Below are 22,205 nucleotides of genomic sequence, written 5' to 3'. Positions count from 1 at the left end.
TACTTCAGTTGGTATCTCTGGGGTAAAAAGGGAAAATTAATCTTCTGCAGATTATACTCTTCTCCAGATTATAATGATTTAGAATCAGTAATTACCTGGTAAATCATATGGCCTTATCTTGGGTGAAGAAAGGAATCAGCAACTGAGATGGCACAAGCTGTTACACAGGTCTGAATTTCCACTCTAGAGTCAATAATGTAGAGCTGAGAAAATTCTCAACTTTGCAAACTCAACTCGGGAGAAAGTGCTTGAGATGTTCTGATTTTTATTTCAGGAGGGCAGGTGTTAATGGGAGTCAAGCCCACCCCTTCCCCTGAAACAGTACTGAGGCAGCCACTGTGGCTGCCAGGACAAAGGCACGCTATGTGAAAAGCATGCCTGAGTGCTTTGGCTCTTTTAAGGAAAAGAATAAAACAAAACATCACTCATGTCCCTTTACCAAAACCCCATTGTCCCTTTTAGCCCTTGTATCTCTGTATCTAGTCACAGAATCTATATCTTTTTGGAGAGAAAGTTCTAGAATTCCACTACATTCTGTGCGAAAAGGAGCTTTCTGATTTAGTTTTTAAATAGTCTAGTCCTAATTTTAAGAATGTCTCCTTGTTTTTGATCTCCTACCAGAGGAAATATTTTCTCCATTTTTACCGTTTTTAACTTTATATAAACTTTGATTAGATTTCCCCTCACCTTCTGTACTCAAGGGAATTAATACACAGTTCACCAACCAGTCCTTATCATTTAAACCTTTTAAGCCAAATATAATTCTGGTGAGCTTGTGCTACACTCACTTCAAGGCCAGTATATCCTTCCTGAACAGCAGGGTCCAAAACTGAATGCAACACCTCCTGATGAGTAGTTGCTTAGACAAGGATTGCATGTTCCTGTGACGGTTTCGATACAGTTGCGCGGAGAGAGAAAAACTGTATGGGAAATTTAGCAGGCAAATAGGACAGGTCAATATGTTATTACAGTTTGATGCATAATTTATGAACAACATGGGAAATGTGTTAATAGCGGAAATTAGTTTAAATGTAGATATAAAAATATTTCTTTCTAGAGCTGAAAATTCAAATACTAAAGATCAAACTTTTGACGAATTTGCAATGGAAGAAAAGGAAGGTTTGATTTTGGAAAATGACTATCTGAGCCCAACAGTGACCATCCATCAACAGGTGAGATGACTGTCTGCCACTTCCACCCACCAATACAAACCATTCCCCCCCGCCCCAAAGCCCATCACTCACAATATTTTTTCTACCTTTCTCCCAACTGGACTGTGGTAATCCCTTATATACATAGAGTACAAAATACAGAAGCAGGACATTTGGCCCAAGTAACGCTTGATATAGTTATGCTTCACTCAAACCTTCACACATCTGTCCTCATCTAAATTCTTCAATGTAACCCTCTACTCCCTTCACACTTGTGCTTGTCTCCACCTTAAATGTATCTGTACAGTGTGGTGTACCTCGGCTTCAAAAATACTTTTCACAGAGTTCTATATGAAAGATTATTAACTTCAAAGTTGCAAGCCTAATAACCAGTTGAAGATTAGGAAACAATGTGTATTCATTGTAGGAGCTGGATCAGTGAGAGGGGAAAATACTGTGTAAGTTGTTTATTGTTTGTAATTTTCATAGATGACTCATTCAGAAACTCAGTAAGCAGTGGTAAAGTTTGCCGATGATGCCAACCTAATTCGATCAGTGCAATATTAATATATAAATATACATAAGGAGCCAAGTCCACAAAGGGCTATAGGTATCTCTTTCCACAATAGAAACACATGGTCACATAGTTTGAGGGTAATTCATCCACTAGCATGTGATGCGGTGGGGAGGCAGGCCTCCCTGAAACATGAACACTGCATCCAGTTCTGGTTGCCAAGAAACAAGAGATATTCTTGCACTAAAGTTTACAAAATGAACCACAAAACTCATTCCCAATGTCATGAGCATTAGTTATCAAAAAAGATTGCAGCAACTCTGGTTGTAGGTTCAAGAAAGGAATTTAAGAAATAACTTTGTAAAGCCTCATATGATAGTAAAAGTAAAGAAAATGTTAACCCAGGATACTATTTAGGAAATAAAGTAAGGGATAAGATTAGTAAAGGAAAAAGCTTAGAATAGAAATTCAAAACTGCTTTTTCAGACAAAAGATGATCAAATGTGGAATAAGAGAGTGGAGATTGCATTATCCCCTGAGACACACTACCCAGTAGATCTATGCCCAATAATCGATTGCTCTCTCAATCATGCTGCTCCTTGCAGACAAGACTGTGAACAGTACAATAGGAGATGCAGTTGACTATGTGAATCCTAATACCAAATTTAATTATCTTTTTGATCACAGTAACTGGTCAAAAAACAACAAAAAGCATGTTTAATTACTTTGATTTATTGATCCAAATCAGGTTGCAATTGCTTCAGTTCTTTTGTAATTATTCTACAGTGTTTCTTTTTTAAATGACATTTAGTTGGATCAGAAAAGGAATTACAGCTAGAGTAAACCACAATTGCTGTCCATTATTGGGATATAGGACAAATTTCAGTGTTCTCTTTCTTCTTCTAAAGTTTTTACAAGTCACAAATTACCCCTTGAGAAATTAAATTCAGGAAAGGTCAGAAGAGCCACATGTTATGCAGCTTTTCTTAGCTATGTCACTGTATACTAAATATATAAATTGTGTGTGTATATATGTGTAAAATGTATGTGTGTGTATATATGTGTAAAATGTATGTACATATATATATATAAAATATATGCGGATATAACACACTAAATTATGCTGTTTCTACACGTCAGGTGAATCAAAGATCTAAAGGAGGGGCTGAAGATTTGGAGGAAACCTTGGTAAGTGCTTGCATAGCCTGTGATTATTATATTTCTTATATCAGAGTCTGAGAAAATTCATTGGACATGGTAGAATATTACATCAAACATTCAGCCGAAATAAAAACAGTGTGCTACTGGTTTTTAAATTAGACAGAGTTTGCTAAGAAAACTAATTTACGTTTATCAACTGAAACAATATGTGTTTTTATGAACTTCAGTTTAAATGTGCAAGAATGAAAGAAGTGAAAAAATAACATGTTTTGCACTAGCAGCTTTACCTTTTCCAAATCCCATAATTGCAGCATTTATACAATCTATGGGACCTTGCACACGCAGATTATTGATCAGTGAAAATAAAAATTCTGAGGCAAGTTTTCTGTTACAGACAGTCTCCTTCGGTCATATCAATGAATGTACCAAAGAATGGTTAGAAAATATGTCAGGCCCATCAATGACCATTATAATTTAGTGCTAGTTAAACTTCTGATTTTCACTATTTCTAATATACAAATAATTTGAAAATACGGATATATTTTATGTGGATATCGTTTTTATTTGCATTCAGAGTATTTTGACATCGAGAAAGAGATTAGAAAGGAGATTTACTTGATGTATGAGATTATGACTTTTTTTAAGCTGTATGAATTATTTATAGTTTGCCAGCTTTGAAATTTTGTTCTCCTGTGTAGACAGTATTGCTGGTCACTTAGATTGTGGATTGTGTAGCACCATGTAAGTAGATATAAAAATGCAGTAATGTGCATCTGTAAGCTGCAGAAGACTGTGAACTGTCATGCAATATTGTTGTAACTACTGAAGATAAATTGATATACAATGATTCTAGTTTCCCATCCTAATTTGAAGTGATATTTATTCGGGTGAGGTTGCCTTCCTTAACTGCTATCTTTTTGTTCTGGAAAGTTTGAGCTTCTCTAGTCTTCAGAATTTATCCCACTTAGATTTAGGGTGAATCTTTTTCCTGTTCTGTACTCTCCAGTACATATTTTAGTGGCTGTGTCCTCTTGCTTTTAAATTTTTTTACAATCTTCAGAAATTAAAATGAGTGTGAGGTATACCTGAATGTGAGGTACATTGTGGACAGTTTATAATGTAACCTTGCTGAAGAGTTTTTGGAGACTGCTCACATGCAGTATTCTCTTTCGTCTATCAACATGCATCTATCATTACCTAACCTAGACTGAAAAATGTTCACATGGAGCTTTGGGGCTGAATTTTACCAAAAGTCAGCTATGTTGATTTTTGTGCTGTTTCATGGAGGGTTACTTTGCATAAGATCTGTCACACAACTCTCAACTGTTCACCTCTTTATGTATTCACCACACCTATCTGATGTTAGTCTCATGCTACCTTGCACTCACTGCTAGGACTAGGGCATTCCCTGGCTAGTGTCATATTTAAAGTTCATATGCGTATCAAGTCAGTCGCTGTCAGTCATGAACAGCCTTCATAATGCATGTGCAAAGATCTGCAGGTTAGGTGGATTGGCTGTGCTAAATTGCCCTATGGTGTCCAGGGATGTGCAGTTTAGATTGATTAATAATGGTAAATGCAGAGTTACGGGGATTTTCATTTACAGCCCACGCAGCTCCGGGCAGCCAGCTATCCTGGCAAAACTTACTGCTGTGGTTGCATGTGGAAACGAGATCTGTCGCATATTATATCAGTAACAGCCTTGATGCATTTGTGGGTTGAGGATTGAGTGATCTCACATAGGTCCTCAGTGGAACCAGCCAGTTACACAAAAGTTCAGTGCAGCTATCACCTTGATGGCCCTCCCATCCGTCCAGGTCCATGTCATGTTGCAGCAGATGACACAGATTTTTGACAGTATCCTGAGACATCCTCAGTCTGTGGCAGCATTGGACCTTAATCATTTGGAGGAAATGGCATCTAGGATAATAGACTCTGGGCCTCCTGTACTGCCTCCACACCTGAGGGACCTTCAGCTGCTACTACTTAATATGGAGACGGCTTCTAGAGGTTGCTGCTTGGCCTGAGCATCGGATGTATGTGATCTCCCTCATTTCCTCTGACCCTTTGTTGCACCACAGCCAGAGTGATGATAACCCTGCTGTGGCTGGATCCTTTGGACCTTGTTCTGATAATCCTATGTGGGGAACAACAGAAACAAGACAGGTGCTTAGTAATGTGATCAGTCAGCATTCACGTCACGTACAAATGATCGTTTAATATAGCCTCAATACTGTGGAGAAATTTCGAACTTAGATACCCTACCAGATGATCAGAGTAGCACTGAATTTGGTCCTCAGAGCTGCCAATTTTTAGATGATTTATGAGTGGGAAAACTCGAAAGGTGAGGAAAGAATGAAACATTGAGTGTAGAAATTTGGATGGCTCCAAATATGACTGAAATGTGCAATAACGTCATTCTGCTTGCTTATTATAATAATTTACGCATGCATTTGGGAATTATAATTTTGATTAAATCTGGATTAAATAACTCATCTCAATAGTGGCAACCATGAAAATATCAGATTATTATAAAAACCTAACTAATTCCCTAATATCCTTCAGGAAAGGAAACTACTGTCTCTACCCCATTTGGCCTCCAGATCCTCAGAAATGCCATTTGAAGTGGTCTGATAAATCACTCAGTTGCATCAGAACTGTTGAAATGAACTTCAACACTTCAAGAAGGCAGCTCATCACAATCTTCTCCAAGGGCAATTAAGGTTGGGCAATAAAACACTGAGCTTGTTGGATGTTGGTTAACTCGGTTGTACAGCTGGTTTGAAATGCAGATACACCAACAGTGTGTGTTCAACTCCCAGCTGAGGTTACCATGAAGGAGTCTCTTTCTCAACTTTTCCTCTCACCTGAGACATGGTGATCCTCAGGTTAAGCCACCACCAGTCGTTGCTCTCTAATGAGAGTGTGGCCCTATGGAGACTTTGCCTTTACTGAGATTGCCAATGATATCCAAACTCTATGAATTAAAAAAATATATAATGCAAAGCAGATGGCCCAAAATAGTACCTTCCTGATATCAATAGAAACTAGTCTGATATTTAAAACATGTTTGAAATGGGAGGTCTGTATTATACCAAGGACATAACCTGTTCTTGAACTGAGATCTCTTAGCCAGAGCTTGTCCTGCATTTTGTGGACAGGACATAGCTTGAAATTTTCCACAAAAATCAGGTTGATGTCAGTATTGTAGCTGTACAGGAACTGCTTAACTAGGGTGTGGCTAATTATGGACCATGGATCTTAATGCGACAGCCATGTTGTCTAGGCCATTAGCCAGTGCACTCAACCATTTCTTGATCACTTGTGGAGTGAATCGAGTTGTTTGAAAACTGGCATATATGATCCAGAAACCTCAAACAATTTGATAGAACAAAGAACAGTACAGCACAGTACAGGCCCTTCGGCCCACAATGTTGTGCCGAACTTTTACCCTAATCCTAAGGTCTATCTAACCTCCACCCCTACCTTATACTATCATCCATATGCCTATCTAATAGCCGCTTAAATGCCCCTAATGAGGCCGACTCCACTACCAACTCCGGCAATGCATTCCACACCCCAACCGCTCTCTGAGTAAAGAACCTACCTCTGACGTCTCCCCTATATCTACCTCCACTCACTTTAAAACTATGCCCCCTCGTAATAGCTACCTCCACCCTAGGAAAAAGTCTCTGGCTGTCGACTCTATCTATACCTCTGATCATTTTGTACACCTTTATCAAGTGACCTCTCATCCTTCGTCATTCTAAAGAGAAAAGCCCTAGCTCTCTCAACCTTTCCTCATAAGACTTTCCCTCCATTCCAGGCAACATCCTGGTAAATCTCCTCTGCACCTTTTCCAACACTTCCACATCTTTCCTGTAATGAGGCGTAATTGATGTGGGTGATCTACTGGCATTCTTGTTCTTGACTGAACATGACTCCAAATATGTCAGCCTTATCCTCTGCACTGATATACTGTGATGCACTATTATAGAATGCTAATTGAGCCTTATCCTCCATTTGTTCAGTTGCCCATTGTCCTTCATAGAACAGATGTTGCAGAAATGCAAAACTTCAATCTGATCCATTGATTCTGGGACTGCTTAACTGACTCTGTTGCATGCTGTATTCTCTTTCTAGTATGCATGTGTTGTTGCTTCACTGGGTTAGCATCTCATTTTAGTTAGGAAAGCAAGCTGCTGCTCCTGGCATGCTGTCTGTTGCACTCCTCACTGAACTAGTGTTGCTGTCTTGCCATTGCAGTAATGGTAGACTGATGGTTATGTTATACCATGAGGTTACAAACTGAGGTTACAGAACTTCAGTTCTGCTGCTGCTCTCCCCAGTGAATGGTGTCCTCAGTGTGAAGATAAGACTGTATTTCCAAAAGGACTGCAGTGATCATTCCTACTAATACTGTCAGGTAAAAAGATGCATATCTGTGAGAGGTCGATGGGGAAGGAAGGGTTGACTAGCTTTTCATATAGTCTGTCAACATCAACCAGAGGCCCACTCCTTCAGATTTTAGACAGTTGTTTTGCTAACACTGTTTCATGATAGCCACTGAAATCCCTGCACAGAGCATATTCTTGCTATTTTCAATTCTTTTTCCAAGTGATATATCTGATACCTTGAGACCACATGGACTCCAGAGTCAGTCTTGAGTCCAAAGCTGTTAATCATTGTGACATCATTTCTGATGTCTTAGACATTGACTATATGAAGCCGAGTGTACTGTATCAGAGGCCTGCTCAGTTAGACTGAGGGACAGCTTTTGGCACAATTCCAAAGATATTCACAAGAATGTCTTTGCAGGATATGGCTTTGTTGTGTCCAGGGTCAAGGTCAATAAACCAATTAACTAACCTGAATATAGCCTACGATTCCTAATGTCCTTCCTGCACATTCAATTATGGGAGTTTCTTCAGGTCCTGATTGCAGCTACTCCTACAAGGAGATCTGCTATCATGGTATGTCATGTTCATCTGTCTTGCGTCATCCTCACACATTCACTCTCGTTTATCTGCAACCTCTCTGACATCTAACATCCAAGCATGCCCAGGTCGATCCTTCTTTCTGTGCCCTTAACTCCAGGTTACCAACTCTAGGGTGGGGGTGGTGGGGTGCAAAGAGATGAGGGAAATTATGGAATGCAGGAAAAAAAGTGGCTGAATAGTCAGTGCTGGTAAAACAGTAGAGGTAGGTTGGGGGAGCTGCAGTTGTGCTTTCTGTAAATAAATTCAAATTCTATACAGAACCGGGAAATTTGCAACAATCCACATTTTGTTTATTTACAATATATGCCTTATTGATCTCTGTCTGCTCTCTCCAATGCTCTAGTGAGGAACTGCTTACTGCATGAAAACTTTTTTTGGCAAAAAGAGTCACCAGCAATCTCTTGTTGCTGTCTCAGGAACGTGGGGCAAAGGGCATCCAGCAGCAAACCACCAAACACACAAGACCAGTGACCCAATCAGAGAAAGCTAGTCACTCTGCCGTCCAGAAGAGAGCTTTTCAGCTCTAATCAAATAGTCAAATTATTGACATTTTCTTTGCTGCATGTCACTTTTTAGGTTTCTTTTTGGTCTTGCAGTTTCAAGCACTCTTTCATTTCTGTTATGGTCTGTTCATGAATTTTAAGCATATGTCTTACTATCCTGTTTTAAAGGCCTCTTTTTCTGCCACAGGTCTTTACTTATTGTCTTCCTTATTGTATTTAGGAAATTAGAAACTATCTAGCATCTTATGACCTTTTCCTTGTTTCAAGTTCTAGTTTTCATTGCTGATACATCTTTCAACTTCACAAAATTATTTTAGGCTATTTGTATTCTTCTGACCTCAGCATCACTATCCTAAGAGACAAACGTATCTCCTTGTTACAATGTGACATCAGTCATTTCAATCTTAACTCTAGCTTCTTCTAATATCATTTTCATGGCTGAATTTCTTCACAAAAAGTTCCCTCTTTTCTGACATTCCGTCTCTGACTAAAATACTGAAGCAAGTATTGTTTTATCATTTAAATAATTTTATCCAACTCTTGTTGGACTATTTAGATCTTTTGATCAAGATAGCTGTTGGAATATGGGTACTCCTCTTAACATGAGAATGCAAATTACTTTCAGAGTGAAAGTAAGCAAACAATTGAAAACGTTTTAAATGTTTTGGGGAATAGAGCAATGTATAGGACTGAATATGTAGCACTTTCAGACAGCTGATACAGGCATAAAATAAGCCAAATGGATCCTTTCCATGTAAAATTTTCAAATATGAAACAGGCTGTATAAAATATCTGCTACTCAAGTTCATTGTTTCTTTTGTGGATGTTTGGCTCTGAAACCTTTTTTTTGTGCTATTGAGATTGTTATTACAATGTGTGATCTGAACCTCAGTGCACTTTCTATTTTAGTTGTAACTTGTTTAAAATAGTGTGAGATGTTTGGGCTCAGCCATGATACCTTCTATTGTCAAACTAATACTCAGTACACTGCCGTTTGAAAGATGAAATATCAGAGTACCCCTTAGTGTTCCATCAAAATGTGATTTTATAGATGAAGAAGCGAGAAGTTAACATATTCTGATTCAAATATAGATGGTATGGGAATTTTTTATGTGTGTAGGAAATAAATGATGAACACAAATCAAGACCTTTTCTACAAAAATAGAAATCAGTTTACACTGCTTTATTTACTAATAAATATATCCTATAATCCAGTGTGAAGACCAGATATGAATGTTTTTATATTAATATTAATTTTACCAGACCCAAATTTCCCAATTCTGAAATATTGTTCTTTTGCTCTCGAAGGATCAAACGTACCAACAGATGGATATAATTGTAAAACCCGAACATCTTGAACAGGTAAATACAACGGTAGTGGAAAGCAATTGTACTTTATCTACTTATTGTTTTGAATGGTTGTGATTGTGAGTCATTTATCTTCTGTAGAACCATTCAGCAGATGGCATGTCATGAAAAGACCTACAGGCCATGGAGTATTTCATTTTTTAAAAGTATCTATAATATAAACCTTTGTAGCTCTAAAGAGCTCTAAACAGTTACAGAGATCATGACCCTATGATGAGAGAAAAAGGACAGTATAGCAAAGGAACAAAAAATGTTGAAATTTAACAGTTTAACAAAGGCCAGGTAAGCAGGAGGCTGAAAGATCTTTAAAGGTACAAAATGATTTTTCAGAAGTATACATTTAAAAAAGGTAATGTTAATGCAAAAATGTCGTAAGTTTCTTGCAGAGGATTCCAACATGGTGAATAAGGATCTGATATTACCAGAAATGGTCTGTGAACAATGTGAATGTGAAATCACTCAATGTGAAATCTACGTTGTTTGATTAAAGTGATGAGTTATGTGGAAATATAAATGCTAATTGTCCACATGTATAACATGTCTCCCACAAGAAGAGCTTCCTGTAGCTCAGAGACCTCAATCATCTTCTCAGATGATTGCTCCCAATCTCTGGGCTAGTTAGCATCAGTCACATCGCCTTGCCTCCACTTGTACAGTCCAGATTGATGTAGCACACTCTGCATGGGCTGTATTGAAGGTCCACTCCATACTGTTCCAAGATGCAGAAGCAGACCTTCAGAGGCCTGTTCAATAATTGCTTTGGTCTCAGAACGAGCGCCGACTTGATGAAGGCGTCATACCAGCTGAGTGATCGACACATTACTTCCAAAAGGGAGTGCCTGCTGTGATCTGACCCTGTTCCTATCCCAGACACACATCAACCATTCTACTCTCTATTGCATTCATTAGAGTCAATCATCATACTTACATATCTTATTATATAACAGTGTTCCCCTCCTCCCTCATTACCCTTAGATGTTCTATAAATGATGTGTTGACCAGTATTCACCTTTTCTTAAGTTATTTTCACTAAGGTCTGTACCATTAAGATAACAACATTACTTTGGCTAGCACGAGTGGCATGGTGCAATCTGCCTATGACCAACATTTGACACATAAGCATGTTCACTTTGCATGTGTTTGCACATGTGTGAAGAAATCTTTGCAAACAAATTGTGGTTGGAGTTTGCAAACTCATGATTTATGTATTTGCCCCTTCAATGTCCTACTGTCCAGCAGGCATAAATCACACACTGCCCAAATTGACATTCACTCTCCCCCAATGTGGACATTGTCTAAAAAAAATTCCAAAAGAACTGCGGATGCTATAAATCAGAAACAAAAACTGAAGTTGCTGGAAAAGCTCAGCAGGTTTGGCAGAGTTAAGGTTTCGGATCCAGTGTACCATCCTCAAAACATTGTCTAAATCATTTTTCAGTTTCATTGCACGTCTTGAAAATAGCAACTAATGGCAGGGGGTGCAGCTTACTGTGGATACCATTAGCATTGGGCTCTGCATCGCCATGTGTCCCCATTGCTTTGCTCTACTCTGACAGCCAATTTTCACCCAATCCCCCCAATCTGGAGACCCATCACATTGAACTTCACATCCAACTATCCTGCCTTCCTTTGAATCCAGGCATTACACCTTAATGATACCAACTGTGCTCCTCAGTGCTCCCTGTGGTCTATGGTGGTGGTCGCTGCCAATAACCGCCTATTCCCCCACAGTCTTTGATGCTGTTCCACATATCCTCTATATGCCTTGAGCTTTCCACCATCACCATCCTTGTTCCCACTTCCACAAATGCCTATTCTCCTCACCAACCCCAGCCTTGAGTCAGCTGCCCCTTTTGTCAGTGATCCACCCATCTAATCCAATAGCACCCCCGCCCCTCCTTGCAAACTCCTTAACAACCAATAAATGGAAACCTGGATTATATTCACCCCAGACCTCTGACCAACTTCAAAGAGTAGTACCCGAACAAGGCTGACCTGACCCCAATCACTGTCTGTGCAGCTCCCCAACTGATGACATGCAGTCTGCCTGACTGCCGCTGCTGGCCCTACAGAACAGCTGTTGACCATTCCCCGAGCTGCAGTCGGACAGATTCCCTGACAGTGCTTCCTCAGCTGACTGTGACTATGCCTCTAGACTGTGCATGGACTGTGCCCCTGACTAATGGTACTTAAACCCCTGATGGGCATTGCACCCCCATCACCTGACTGGCCCTACCCAATTTCAAACATGGCGATTTGATTGAATACATGTGTAGCAGTGTGTTTGCTGTGTAGGCAGCTGGCACTTGCTGTATATGGCAGAGGACAAGGTAACGAATATGGTAATTAATGGAAAGGAAGGTAAGATAGATGAAAACCTACCATGATTTTGGAAGGAGTGGGGTAAAGGGTAAACAGCAGACTTGATAGAATATATATGGTCAGTTTCCTCCCACAGTCCAAAAATGTGTATGTTAGTGGATTGGCCATGCTAAATTGCCCCATAGTGCCCAGGAATATGCAAGCTAGGTGGATTAGCCATGGTAAATATGGTTTACGAGGATAGGCTGGGTATGGGTGGGATGCTGTTTGGAGGCTTGGTGCAGACCTGATGGGTTAAATGACCTTTTTCCGTATCGTAGGGAGTCTATGATCCTGACTTCCTCAATTGGCTGACTGACCTAAGCCCTGAGACTGGTATTAGATGCTGCCATTGACTTACTCTGCTGGGTTGCCTTCCTTAATGTTACCAAGAACTACTCCCTTCAGACTTGGAAACATGACCATTTGGTTGAAGTACATTGTGTAATTGCCACATAAGTTGCTGGCATATGGTGCGCTAGTAATAATGATGTGGCACAGTGTCAGTCAACATCCTGCCCAGCCTGTTGACTGATCACAGCTGACACCCATGACAAACGTAGAGGTAGCAAGGATTGCAGATGCTGGATTCAGAGATGACAAAGTGTGGAGTTTTTCTGAAGAAGGGTCCCAACCCAAAACATCAACTTTCCTGCTCCTCTGATGCTGCCTGGCCTTCTGTGTTCCTCCAGCTCCACACTGTGTTACCCATGACAAGCTGCCTGGTTTTGTGGCTGCGCTAAATATGTAAGCAAGATAGAAGTGTTGTAACCTTTAATTTATGAATGAGGGGACATATCACAAAAAGGCAAGGCAACCATGCTACGAGCACACAAATAGGGACAAAGTGAGTGAACACTAAAAAAAAAGTGAGGCACCTTAAGATGCATCCTGGTCAAATCCATGAGATGGGTACTTGTCTCTGCAAAGTGACCTAGCAGCCATATCAAGGTGAAAAGTGCCAGTATGTTCCAAAGTGCAGCATTGAAATGGGTCTGTGATGTGCCATAATGACACAGAGAGGCCGATAAGTGTCCTGTGTGGGACAGTTGTTCCGCATGGAATGTGCTGTGAGATATCTGTCCAAGATGGAGGCCCAGAGGATCAAGTGGTGAGCTGCAGTCGCCAGAAATCCGCTCCATCTTTCATGTTGGAATTGGTAATTCATGCAAACTCGCTTCTTGAAGAGCAAGAATCTTATTTCTGCTGTATCACCATATTGTGCCAACTGACTTGCCATTTCCTATATCATTTGCGCCTGGGGAGATTCCGTTCAAAGTTACTATGAATGCTAGAGGACCACGACTATCGCTGTAGTCCCACTACTCCACCGGTTGCAACATAATATAAAAATACATTTTCCTGTTACCAAGATGACCAATTAAATACCTTAGCTATATTAGATTTTAAACAAAAGATCAATCAGCCAGATTTCTTAATAAATGTAATTATGGATTTATTATCAAACAAAACTTACTCAATAAAGATGCAATAACCAGGTAACATACACAATCAGTCACATAGAAATTTAAATACTTCTCCCTCTAGGTAACCCCAACACACACATAGAAAATTATGTGAAGAGAAAAAACACTGACCAATGAGTTTTTTTTGGCAACACAAGGAAAAAGTGTGGAATGTTCTGGAGTCTGTTGCTCTGATGTTCTGGCATGCATTCAGGTCACTAATCACACATTTGATTCTGACATCTTGCAGTCACAGCTGTTTCAAGAAATACAGTCTTGATATGTTTCTTCAATCACTCTTCCAAAGGAAGTAACAGATGCAACACTGAACTTGAAATAAATGTCATTTTCCATAATTCTTCAGAATTTAAACCCTTCATGCATTATTATATATAAAGTTCTTTGTAACAACAAAGTTTTACATATGAAGTTTATGAACAAAAATATTGCAAGGTTTAACTATTGGAGTACAGCTCCATTTTAAATTAAGTTAGAGTTCTGTCTAATTTTTTAAACGAGAAATGAAAATATTTTTTGCAGATTGGAAGCATGGAAACACTTGAATATTCTTTTGCTGGATCTAAAGGAAAGGTAATAATTCAGGCTTGGTGTCACTTAAGTAATGTTTCATTTAATACCAGTTTCAGCTTTCTTGGGATTTTGACCCTTTCATGTAGATTTGCTAGATTAAATAAAATATTAACTGATGAAAGGCTAGCGCATGTGTGAATTGACCTGACTGGTTGATTGTGCTATGAATAGGGAGTGTTTTGTGCTTTGAATATATATTTGCAGCTGTACAACCTATTAGTACATGACCCACACGCCATCACAGCAGAGCTAGGAAATGAGCTTGTTTTCGGTCAGTGCAGATATCTTTAAATAGCTATGTTACCAGCTTAAAGACTGAATCAGTTACTGCTCTACTGGGTTTTTTTCTGCTGCATCCGCCTAAATATCTCTTTTTTTGTGTGTTTAACTGTAAAGTCATAGCATGCACATGTATGAGATGGTAATTTACTCGTTCTTAACTAAAGTTATCTTTATTTATATAGTCTTTCTGTACAGAGGAAGAAATGAAACTTGTGGTGAAGGATAAATCCCAGGTATCTATAATTCCTATATATTTTGACTTTATAGGGAAGAGACAAATGAAAAAGATTGTTGCAAATAGTTCAGGTTAGCATGTTAGTAAGCAGGTTCTGGTTGGATTATTAAATCAAACACTTTTATTCTAGACAGTTCCATAACTTTAAGGCTATTGTGCAGTGGTGAAGACTACCAAGAAATACTGGCAGGGATTTTCTCACATTTATTTGATCTGTAAGTGCACCCTCTAAATAAAAAGACTTAGAGTCATACAACATGGAAACAGCTCCAACTCGTTGGCACTGGCCAGACATCCCAATCTGACCCAGTCCCATTTGCCAGCATTTGGCCCATATCCCTCTAAACCCAACCTGTTCATATACCCATCCAGATGCCTTTTAAATGTTGTAACTGTACACACCTCCACCAACTCTTCTGGCAGCTCGTTCCATACCAGCACCACTCTGTGTGAAAAAGTTATTCCTTAGGTCCTTTTAAAATCCACCCCCCCACAACCCCCACCTTAAACCTATGCCTTCTAGGTTTGGACTCCCCACCCTAGGAAAAAGACCTTAGCTATTCACCTTATCTATGCCCCACAAGAATTTATAAGCCTCCATAAGTTTTCAGTGCAGTTTTTTTTAAAAAAGCATTCTCAGGATACTGGTGGGATGCTGCGATTTGTTCGACCTTTATTGTCCATCAGTGTCTGCTCTTGAGAAGGTGATGGTAGTGAGCCACTGCAGATCCAGTGAGCCACAGCAATATCCAGGATTGTGACCAAATGACCATGAAGGAACTATGATAGGTGTCCAAGTTGGAATGATCTGTGATTTGGAAGTTACAGTGACCCCGTGCACCTGCTGCCTTCTCCCTCAAGGTGGTAGAGGTCGCTTGCTTGAGAGGTGCTGTTAAAGAAACCTTAAGAGTTTATTGTAATGCTGCCTGTTGGTAATACACACTGCAGCCATGATCTCAATAAGGAATGGATGTTATAGATGGTGGTTGGCGTGCTGGCCAAGTGTACTGTTTTATACTGGATGTTGTCCAGCTTCTTGAGTGTTGTTGAAGCTGCACTCATCCAAAAAAATGGAGGATATTTCATCACATTTCTAAATTGTGATTAGTGCGTGGCAGAGAGGCTTTGGGCAGATAGGAAATGAGCCACTCACCATAGAATACTTGATCTCTGACCCACTGTAATAGCCATATTTGTGCCTGGTCTGATTCATTTTCCAGTCAGTGGTGACCCACAGGATGATGATGGTGAAGCAACTAATCAACTCATTGTTACAGGGTTCTCCTTCACTTAATTTCAATTTCCAGGAGGAGCAACCAGGTCCGTGTCATTCCCTTGAGAAACTTTCTTTAACCAATGTTTTTGTACATAGCATATTTATACATCCTCTTCAAGTGTTCATTCTGGTTTGGATGCAATTTAAACTCCAAGCTACGTGGCCAAACATTTAATAAAAACATTTTAAACTGTGACTTATTTTTCTTACAGACTGACAAGAATACACAATCTAAATTTGCTCTAGAACACTATCAGGTAAATTCTACAACTTGAGGTTTTGCCAATCAATGTGCCCATACCTGGGAATTCATTTAATCAATTGATAATGTAGAACTAACTGTTAACAAAGTGTGGAGCTGGAGGAACACAACAGGCCAGGCAGCATCAGAGGAACAGGAAAGCTGACGTTTCAGGTCGAGATCCTTCTTCAGAAATTTCAACATTTACAGTTCTTGCTATCTCCGAACTAACTGTTAATTGTTTCTTTCGACTTTTGAAGAGCTATTTGTCCCAGTGAATTCCAGGCTTACTCGACCAGCTTCTTAAATTTTAAGCCAGCTCCATGTTGCTATTAGGAATTGATACAAAGAAACAAAGGTTTTGAAGATGTCATTGGATTCAAAACATTAACTCTGTTTTCTGTCCACACATGCTGCCACTCCTGCTGGGTTTCTCCATCAATTTTTGTTTTGTTCGCTGATAGGAAATGCAGGCTACTATGAATGTTAATATAGTAAAATTGTTTGCATATCAAGATGGCTTTACACATGTAAGTTTCAACTTTGTTCTGCAAACCACTTGGATTACATGAGTGGGCTTGAAAGCCTGTAACTGGTGAGAGAAAATAGGCCACTAATGAGTTGTTTTATGATGTACATGGTGTAAGTTGAAATATTGGAAAGGGAATACAGGAATTGAAGAATGCCATTTAGCTCCTCACGGCTGTCCATGCTGACTGATCTGCAGCCTTTGCCCCATATCAGTTCATACCTCTATTTATAGAAAAGTCTACCAGTCTCCAGTTTAAAAATAATAAATTGATGTCACATCGGTTGCCACATAGGAAAGAGTTTCAAACTTCTACTACCTTTCACTAATAAAAGCATTTCCTTATCTTACTCATGAAATGTCTGACTGTAATTTTTAGAATTAGAATTTAGAAATGGACCCTATTCATGGAATCCCAAGCCAGTGAAATTGCTTTTATCTCTGTCTACCCTAATGATTGCATTATGTTGAAAACTTTGATCAAAGTACCTCTTTAATTTCTCAAATTCTAGGGAATGAAAGCATGTATGTATAATCTTTCCTTATAATTTAACCCTTGGAATCCAAGTATGAGTCTGGTAAATCTGCATTGCATTCTCTCCAAGGCCAGTATATCTTTCATAAAGTGCAGTACCCAGATTTACTCACAGTGCTCCAGATATGGTCTACCCAGTGCTTTGTGTAGCTTAATCATGCATTCTATTAGACATTCTATTAGACATTTTGACTATTTTCTGACTTGTTCATTTCTTGTTTAATGATCTCTATGCCTGGCCCCAAAGGTTCCTTAAGCCTCTATGATTTAGAAGGTAGATTCTTCCATCCCTTTCCAAACCTTGCCTATTTTGAAGTCTATTTGCCAGTCTACAGGACCAGTATGAGCGTTTCGCCTGCCTGGGATGTCGAGAATAACAGATTGCTGTTTGATAGTAAGAGGTGGGCTATTTAGGATTGAGGTGGAAATAAATTGCTTCACTCTAAAAGAGTGGTGAAGCTTTGGAATCCTCTACCCAGAGGCCTGTGGAGGCTCAGTTATTGAGTATATTTAAATTAGAAGATAGATTATACGTGAAAAATATCAAGGTAAATGGGGATAGTGCTGGAAAATGGTGTTCAGGTAGAAGATCAGCTATTATCTAGCAGAGCATTTTCAGGAGACCAGATGGCCTACTTCTATTCTATTTCCTATGTTCCTCTGACAAAAAATAAATGAATGGGCAAAACAATATCAATGTAATTTCTCCTCCCTGCAGTGGAGTGGGCAATGATGAGAAAGTTGGAAAATACAGTGGGAATGAAAGAACTCAACTTTGGAAAATATTTCCTCCTTGATCTATAAATGTGACTTCACATCTCGCCATTGGGCAGAGATGACCTTATTTCCACTTATTTGCATATTTTTACACCCACAACTTACATCATTTCTATCCCACTTCCAGTTCTCTTCTCCTGTCCTCTAAGAAACTAAATGCAAATTCTCAACTTGTAAATCTTACAGGTACCAGGTATCTGTTCATTACAAATGTTTGTTCCGGCCTTCATCCAACTTTTGTCTTCACCTCAATGTCCTGCATGCTCCATAGACACCATCCTCCTCCACCTTTTGTCCACACAAGTTAGCATGGCAAACCACCAGGATATTCACATCATTTTCCCTGCTCTCAGTCCAACTTCCACACCACTTCAAGACTTTGAAGCTCAGGGTCGGCTATGGCTTGCATGTTTATGCTAAGCTATTTTGCACACAGGGACACACAAGCGTACCATGCTTTTAAGGAAGCATCTTATGGTTCTTAGATTGAATTCTTAGCATCAGTTTGCAGACTTGGATCATGTTTACTTGAAGGCTGCCATTGTCTGTGGTTTACACTGCTTTTTAGCACAAGAGGGTAAAGTAGGCAAACATGTCGCTGTGAGGAGCACTGAATATTCGAATGACTGGACATGTCACTGTACTACATCAGTGTCACACTTAGACCATTTGCCAGCAGCTTACATGACAAACACATTGCAAGTGCTTCAACTAAAAGTCAAAGGGGAGCAGCCCTTAGTGAAGTCAAGGAAGACTACAGTCAGTTGGGGGTGCCACTAAAGCCAGTCAAGAGGCTTATCTCATTCCAATCTGGGAAGTTGGTGACGGCAATTCAGGTACTTGTTCCTACCAGAGTCTGAGGATTTGTGTCCTTGCAAACCAGGGATTAGACCACAATCTGTCTTACAGATCAAGTGCAAGGAAATATAGATGCATCTGTCAAGGTGCTATGGAGACATCAGTCCGGGGCTGGGCATACTTGTGTTATAGAGTCATACAGCATGGAAACAAACCCTTGAGTCCAACCAGTCCATGCCGAACATTATCCCAAACTAAACTAATGGACCATAATTCTGGCTGTTCGCTAAATAATGTCCAGGAGCTTATAATGGGGAAGTCTGTGAAGTCCAGGAAAGTGGGCAGCTCAATTCTAGGGATGTGATTCGATTAGCTGAGTTGCTAAGGCAATGATTACAGTGAAAGAGGGCAATTTCAGAGAGACTGGTGGGACATCATAGACCGTAGGAGGGGGCAGACAAATCCAAGAGGGGTTTCTCATGAGGCATTATAACTCTAGGGATGGTGTAGGGCCAACAGGCATAGCAATTCACTAGACCCTGGGGGTAAATTGGGAACATTAATAGTCATGTAAAGGGGCTGAATGGAAGTTGACAGGGAGGCTGAAAGGTCAAAAGGGTCAGAAGGACAGCAGCACAAAAGGGAACATTTTGTGAATGGGGGAGTCATCTTGCATTTCGTACCGAGTCTACAAGTCACTCAAGCACAGGCTTGAAATTTTTCAATCTAACGTCATTTACATGATAATGAGACAAAATAGCTAGCATCATATCAAACATGAACAGATTAAGTTATTTTTTTCTTCGGGGACCGAGTAAAATTGTTTGAATTTGAATACCTGTTCAGCTGAATTGGAGTCATCATACATTCACTGATTAAGTAGTGTCACCCAGCTTTCTTCAAATTGCCCTTCTTCAGGAAATATCTTTATTGTTAGAGAATACACATGACTGATTATGGTCTAAAGCAGTCACAACCTCTATATTATGCATACAAGTTGCCTCCATGTCAAGCTAGCTAAAGTAATGTAATCAAACAAGCTAACTTAAAAGTGGCAACTGGGCATGACATTTCTGACACTCATTCCATAACTATTACTGGAAGATAACACTTAGAGATGCCACATTTGCATTCTGAATTGTAAATGTGCAAGGACATGGTCTGTGAGGTACAAGGGTGCCTTTTTCTGGGGAGGGGCTGTCATGGTGGCTTACTATCTAGCCAGAGGCAGAGAGGTGGCATAGATGACACAGTAAACACACACTTTTGTAAATGTACCTTTACTTGCATTCTTACAAATCTGCTCTTGCACCTTTGTCGCTACAAGACCTGGAAAAGTCACAACTATTTAAGAGATGAGCAGCTTCTGATGAAAATAGTTGTAATGGCCAGGAGTCACTCATCTTTCACAAGCAATTGATTCCTTGACTGCACATAGCCTTAAATGTCAGGGATTCTTGAACCACAGCATTGATAACTTAAGTCTGACCCAAGTCATTAATCCCTCAATCAAAGAGAAAAGATCCTTCCTGTCTACCCTATCAGTGCCTCTCATAATTTCATACATCTCAATCATGTCTCCTCTCGATCTCCAATGCTGTAAGGAAAACAACCCCAGCCAGGCAACATCCTGGTAAATCTCTTCTGCACCCTCTCCAGTGCTATCGCAATCTTCCTGTACTGTAAATTCCAAAACTGTAAACAGTACTTTAATTGCATCCTAACCAATGTTTTGTATAGTTCCAGCATACCATCCCTGCTTTTAAATTTCATGCCTCAGCTAATAAAGGCATGTGTACTATATATCTTCTTTACCACTTTACCTACTTGTCCTGATACCTTAAGAGACTGGTTTTACATGCAGTCAAGTGCTCTCTGATCCTTGGTGCCTTCCAGGATCCCACCGTTGATCATGCCTTTACCTTGTTTGTCATGTTCCAGTACATACCTTACATTTTTCTGGATTGAATTCCATTTGCCACTGATGAGCCCAGCTGATCAACCTTAAGGCTATCCTCCTATTTATCACCTCAGCAATTTTTGTATCATTTGTTAACTTATTGACAACCCTCTCACATTCTGGAGTCATTGGGATCACAGGTAGAGAGTACCTCTGAAGGGTCCTGAGGATAAGCTTCTAGGGGTCCACAGCCCTGGATCTCCTTGGACAGCCAGCACCATATCCATAGAGAAAGCCAGATGCACACATTCCAAAGCCAGCACAATACTGATAACGTTAGTGGACTCTACTATCCTTCATCCACTTTTCTGAGTGCCTTTAACAAGCCTGACTTCTGTTCCTGTGCTTGTCTGTGCATTTCTGTAAAGTTATTAATAGGCAAAACCATGAGATCATCATCTTTTTGGAGCTAGACAAGTACCCAGTTTCTATGGTCTTCTGACTGCTAGACTCCAGGGTGTTTCTTCCTCAGCCAGATGTGGAGGTATGCCAGTGATGTGCTCACCAGATTGTACTGCTAAGTCGAGAAAGAGTGCCAAGTAAGGTACTTGTCTCTGAGCTGCTACAGGGACCTAGTAAAGCCTTCCCAGTGAATCCTCTAAGACTTCGAAGGTGGCAGTGGAGCTGAGGGTCTCCTGCAATGGCATCTTTTCAACAGAGGCTGATGGGTGCTTCTACAGTGTTTGTATAAGAAAAGAGAGAATTGGTTGTGTAACACTGATTTTAAAAAGGCTTATGCAGATTAAGAATGAGCACTAGTGTTGATGGGAAATCAGTGTAGCACATCACAATGAAGCTGATTGGGCTGGTTGGACTTTGAGGTTTCCTTGCCCCTACATGCACATTTGTGCTCTTCTCAAGCCAACTCAAATATTGTCGCTTCATAGGGAGTGAGAAGCTTGATGTTTGCTGCCACGCCTAACTGCTCTCTGTTTGTTCTTTTTTGCTGTTCTTCTGATACACTTTCGCATTCACCAGGATCTTCTTTCTTATATTTTGAATTTTTGTTTTATGTTGCTCTTAGTTAATCCTTGGCTGTCTTTGTTGACTATTGGAGCGTTTTCCTCTAAGAGGTATATTATAGTTTGCTTTAGTTAATCTTCAGACCACTTATTTTGCAAAAGAATTATTTTCAAGGCAGTTCTTTGTATGCGTACCATAGGTGTAGAAATATAACATGCATAAATGGGCAGTCATGAATATGAGTGTGATAATTTACAAGAAACCTGGAAGAGAAATTAATGGAGCATGATGAATTCAGGTGAAATAGAGAATGGAAGCTGAGAAAGGGCATTGAGATCACCAAACATGCCACATGGTTCAGAGGTCGAGGGTCGATATCTTGGAGTGAACCTTTGGAAGCTGGCAGATAATGATTTTAAGGGAGAAAGGCACAATATATTGCGGTGCTTGAAACAGCAGAATCTGTATCCAGAAGTGTGGATGTGCAATGATTG

General features: G+C 39.8%; 1 protein-coding gene across 2 annotated transcripts in view; it reads left to right on the top strand.

The window, feature by feature from the left end:
• LOC125486404 overlaps positions 1-22,205 on the top strand; it is a 53,972-nt gene that overhangs the window by 22,524 nt on the left and 9,243 nt on the right. For both annotated transcript variants that reach the window (XM_048613825.1, XM_048613826.1), the window contains 6 exons: positions 1,058-1,172; positions 2,806-2,853; positions 9,638-9,691; positions 14,065-14,115; positions 14,580-14,630; positions 16,121-16,165. In XM_048613825.1, the coding sequence (XP_048469782.1) occupies positions 1,058-1,172; positions 2,806-2,853; positions 9,638-9,691; positions 14,065-14,115; positions 14,580-14,630; positions 16,121-16,165 (364 nt within the window). The remainder of the gene's footprint in view (positions 1-1,057; positions 1,173-2,805; positions 2,854-9,637; positions 9,692-14,064; positions 14,116-14,579; positions 14,631-16,120; positions 16,166-22,205) is intronic.

This window comes from Rhincodon typus, chromosome 28 (assembly GCF_021869965.1).
Source record: "Rhincodon typus isolate 14 chromosome 28, sRhiTyp1.1, whole genome shotgun sequence".
In the NCBI taxonomy this organism is placed as follows: Eukaryota; Metazoa; Chordata; class Chondrichthyes; order Orectolobiformes; family Rhincodontidae; genus Rhincodon; species Rhincodon typus.
This window is presented reverse-complemented; position numbering and strand designations above follow the sequence as displayed.